The following is a 4878-nucleotide window of genomic DNA, read 5'->3' on the forward strand; positions in this document are numbered from 1 at the left end:
CACCCCTCACTGCCCCCCCTACCAGCCTAATCGCCCCCAACTACACCCCCTGCTGGCCTGGTCGCCCCAAACTGCCCCCCTGGTTACTCCACGCAGCCTGCTGTTCAGTCGTTTGGCTGTCCCTCACTAACCCCCCTGCCGGCCTGGTTGTAGGCAGCCATTTGTGAGGGTGTGATGGTCAATTTGCATATTACCTATTTATTATATAGGATATTTATGTACACACACATACACACACTCACTTCCATGTCACCTAACTTGCTGACCATGTCTGTGCTTGTTGGATTTACTTGCTTAGAATATTGATTATGTTATCCTATACAAATAAAGAGGTAATATGCAAATTAACCCTCACACCCTCACAAGATGGCTGCCTATGACCAGGTCGGCAGGGGGGTTAGTGAGGGATGACCAAACGACTGAACAAGCAGGCTGCGTGGGGCGACCAGGCCGGCAGGGGGGTTAGTGAGAGACAACCAAGTGACTGAACGCATTTCAGTGTCATTTTTAAAAGCCTCGGAGAGTACTGTGTGTGGGGAGGCGGAGGCCGGGCTGCAGGGGTGTCCCCAAATGTCTGACTCTCAGCAGCCAGGGTCACCCCAGTGGAGCCAAGGGCTCTGGGGAGCAGGTGGCACAGCTCTTCATCCTCTGCAACCCCAGTCCCACCGGCAGAGGGCAGAGGGCGGGAGCGGAAGGGAGGCCTTTTAGGGCAAACCCACAGGATTGGGCTAATCTCTCTCTCTCTCTCTCTCTCTCTCTCTCCCTCCCTCCCTCACGCCCTCTCTCCTGTTTATTTGCTTTATTTTTTAAACACCTGATTGTCTACAGTAAGCGCAGAGCTACTGGGGAACCCTGGGACGGAGTATCCGCTCCAGATTTTCGGGGTTCCTTCGGCAGGTTTTTTCAGGGCCCACGTGTTCCTAGGGGCACCCGGCTATGCAGATCCCTGCCCAGGGGAACCCCACGCCTGGCCAAAGCCTTTATACCGGACCCGGCACTGCCCCCCCTGCCCCCCAGCAGCTGCCGTGTGCATGGGCTCACCAGCCTCGTAGACCGTGTCTTCCTTGGACTTCAGTTTCACATGGAAGCACACGGTCGCGTTGATGCACACGGTTTCCTTCCCCTCCATGCGGCAGTTTTTCTTCTGAATATTCACTTTATTCGGTTCAAAGTTCATGGTCACTTTAACCACAGCCACGTCTCGGGCCCTGGAAAGACACAGACCACAGTGATCACTCCCGTGTTCTCACGGGTGACGGACGCCACCACGTGGGGATTCAGAGAGCATCGGGGTGGCTCTCTGTGGACCCCACGGCCCCACGGCTCCGCTTCTCTGCAGAACCTGGTCCAGACCAGACGGTGGCTGATGCTCTGGGGACACTCGGGTGGCTTGGGCACCGTCCTGGGCTTTGTCTGTAAAGGGCAGGCGATGCCGGCCCGAAATCTGACCTGGGGAGCTCAGGGCGCGCCACCCACACATGCCCCGTGACTGGCTGATTGTTTGAGCTGCAGGCCCGTGGGAAGCAGCACAGGCAGGGCGGGCTTTCCCTGACCCTCACCTGCCTGGGGACCACCGTCAGAAACCCCCTCCCCGCCCCCCGGAGGCTCGAGCAGGAGCAGGGACTCGCCCGGGAGAGGGGACAGGGCGCCCAGCGCGACCAGGGAGCCTCGCCACAAACACCCACTCCAGCTGCTCTCCCGCTTCCTCCCGGAGGGGCCAACCTCTCCCTGCTGCCGGGCATTTCGCCTGGACTCTGAGCCCCGGGAGCGCCTCACTTTCCCCGTGTCTCCCCCTCTCCGCGAGGGCGACATGCTCACTTAATTCAGCACCAACGGTTCAAATGAAAATGAAATGTATGTCCTCTCTGCTCCCACATGAGTGACTGGCTTTAGGGAGCCTGCCCAAGGGCACAGCCTCTGGCGGCCCAGCCTGCACCCCCCTCCCCCTGCACCCTTCCCCAGGCACCGCCTTTCAGGTTACTCTCCTCTCTGGTTATACATCACTGTCACCTGTACACTGCAGTGATGTGCATCGCACCTGTGCATAGTTCTACGTACAACAACTGTACATGGTTAAATGCCTAGCACCTGTGCATAGTTCTATGTGTAACAACTGCACATAGTTCTATGGCTAGCACCTGTGCATAGTTCTATGTGTAACAACTGCACATAGTTCTACGTACAACAACTGTACATGGTTAAATGCCTAGCACCTGTGCATAGTTCTATGTACAACAACTGTACACGGTTATATGCCTAGCACCTGTATATAGTTCTATGTATAACAACTATACATAGTTCTATGGCTAGCACCTGTATACAGTTATATGTGTAGTAACTGTATATGTAGTGACATGTATAGCTAAAACATTTCTTAACATAATGGTTATTATCTGTGTGTGGTTTAGTATACACTTTTCATTTGACCATTAGTTGTGCCTTATATTATGACAAAGCCATGACTTTTAGGTCTCCATCTTCACTCGGTCTTTCTCAGTTTTCTTTACTGCTCTTCTAGGTACATTTTGGGGGAAATGCCATTGTGGTTTGCTTCCACCTGCATTAAGCCAGTGGTCACTGTGGAAGAACCAACCTGTGAACTTTCCATCAAGGCTCATATCCTAAGTATAATTTTATTCATTAAATCTTTCCTTTGTATTTCTTAATAAAGTCTTCTTAAAATGTTTCATACAAAATTCTCATTAATGTTATTCTTCATATATTTTAACCAGCTTTTTTTCAAACAGAACCCTTTATGAAATTGTTTTTAACTAATTAAAGCTAGGGTTCTTAATGCTATTGATTAATAAGTTATTTTAGTAATAAACAAATACAATGACACTAATATATGTATCTGACCATAAACTAGATTCTACAGTTAATTGCTTTGGGGATGCAGGCATTTTAAAGGCTGAGAACATGAAGGGTTGATTCTACTTGTTCCTTTAATGATTATTGACTTCTGCAGCCTACGAAACTGCGTATTTCTATCTGAGTGATGGGGCGCAGAGGGAAATGGACACTTGGTCTGCTGTCCGCCCGGTCCCCGCGGCGCTGGAACTCCGTGTGAAGCAGCGGACGCCGTGGGCGGGTTCGGATACGCACCAGAAGAGGGCGGCGCCGCCCAGGCCGCCGATGGTCACGTCGGTGAGGCCGTCCCCGTTCAGGTCCATCTCCCCGTGGATGGACTGGCCGAAGAACTTCAGGGTCTGGCCGTCTCCGCCCGACGGGATGCGCTGCGGAAACCCCGGCGAGAGTCGTTATGTCAGAAGAGCCTCTTCGAAAGAATAAATCTGAGGACTTGGTGGGTTAACCCACATCCCCCTGCAGGAGCTGCGGACACCTGCCCCAGCGGCCTCGTGGGGAGAGGGGACCTCTCTCAGGTGCTCCCAGAGGACGTGCTTCCTATAGCACGGTCACTTCAGGGTCCTGACCCCAGAGCGAGGGGAGTTACAGAACCTCATCCTGTCTGACCCCAAGGAAACACTGCGATGGGCTCGGCTGTAGCTGCTTCCAATCCCGCCACACGGGGAGCTGGAAGGCGCGGGAACCTTGAAAACGCATCACTCAAGCAGCCGGGAGAGGGACCCGGTGTCAGGGTCGGTGTGTTCACTAAACTTGGGGCTGGGGACCAAGGGCACATTCCTCCGAACACACTCTCTGTCTGCCGCCTCCTTCACCATAGACCAGTGATGGCGAACCTATGACACGCAAACTCATTTTTTTGGTTGATTTTTCTTTGCTAAATGGCATTTAAATATATAAAATAAATATCAAAAATATAAGTCTTTGTTTTACTATGGTTGCAAATATCAAAAAATTTCTATCTGTGACACAGCACCAGAGTTAAGTTAGGGTTTTTCAAAATGCTGACACGCCGAGCTCAAAAGGTTCGCCATCACTGGGATAGACTCACTCCCCTCATGCATGCCCACCACCTGGGCACAGACGAACACGGAGAGTTCTCTAAGGCTGACTTGTGCGCGTCCCCACACGTAATGTTTGCCACCTGCACCTCCTGACTCAGCTCTGATAGAACCCGATGGTAAGGAGACAGGACAGACGGACCCTCCCTCAACTTGGGGACCCCTCATCCTCCTATTTCCAACTGAAAAGTCCCAGAATTGCCATCTCTCCTTCGGAAAGCGGTGCCCTCTGGGGACCAGGCACAGTGTGGGTGGTAAGTAGCAGTGCTAAAACGTACTCTTTTGCCCGGCTGGTGTGGCTCAGTGGGTGAGCATCAACCCATGAACCAAGAGGACACTGGTTTGATTCCCGGTCAGAGCACATATCAGGGTTGCGGGTTCAGTCCCCGGTTGTGGGCATGCAGGAGGCAGCCGATTGATCTCTCTCATCAATGTTCTATCTCTCTATCCTACTCCCTTCTTCTCTCTCTAAAATCAACAAAAACATATACTTTTAAAAAGTGCTCTTTTTTTGGTTTGTGCTTTCTTTGTTTTGTACCATTTAAAAGACCAGATTATGGAAACTGGCAAATAACCACACACACAAAAAAAAACTAGATAAAAGGATGAAATACAAAGTAATTCTTCTATAAAGATAACTTAGGAGCCCGGCCGGCGTAGCTCAGTGGTTGAGCATCGGCCTGTGAACCAGGAGGTCACGCTTCGATTCCCAGTCAGGGCACATGCCCAGGTTTCGGGCTCGCTCCCCAGTGTGGGGCGTGCAGGAGGCAGCCGATCCATGATCCTCTCTCATCATTGATGTTTCTCTCCCTCTCCCTTCCTCTCTGACATCAATAACAACAATAAAAAAAAGATAACTCAGAAGAGAATGAGAAATCTCATCGCCCAGGAGCATCAGAAGAAAGAAACCAAGCAAGTCCTGAAGCAGGACAGGCGGGGCCTGGCAGGGCCG

The 4878-nt window shown here is 51.7% G+C and overlaps 1 protein-coding gene across 1 annotated transcript in view; it reads right to left on the minus strand.

The window, feature by feature from the left end:
- ITGA1 (integrin, alpha 1) overlaps positions 1 to 4878 on the minus strand; it is a 63442-nt gene that overhangs the window by 27253 nt on the left and 31311 nt on the right. The window contains exons 8-9 of the mRNA XM_014542274.1: positions 3106 to 3236; positions 1042 to 1208 (exon numbers count right to left, since the gene is read on the minus strand). Coding sequence (XP_014397760.1) covers positions 1042 to 1208; positions 3106 to 3236 — 298 coding nt within the window. The remainder of the gene's footprint in view (positions 1 to 1041; positions 1209 to 3105; positions 3237 to 4878) is intronic.

Source organism: Myotis brandtii, unplaced genomic scaffold, assembly GCF_000412655.1.
Source record: "Myotis brandtii unplaced genomic scaffold, ASM41265v1 scaffold295, whole genome shotgun sequence".
Lineage (NCBI taxonomy): Eukaryota > Metazoa > Chordata > Mammalia > Chiroptera > Vespertilionidae > Myotis > Myotis brandtii.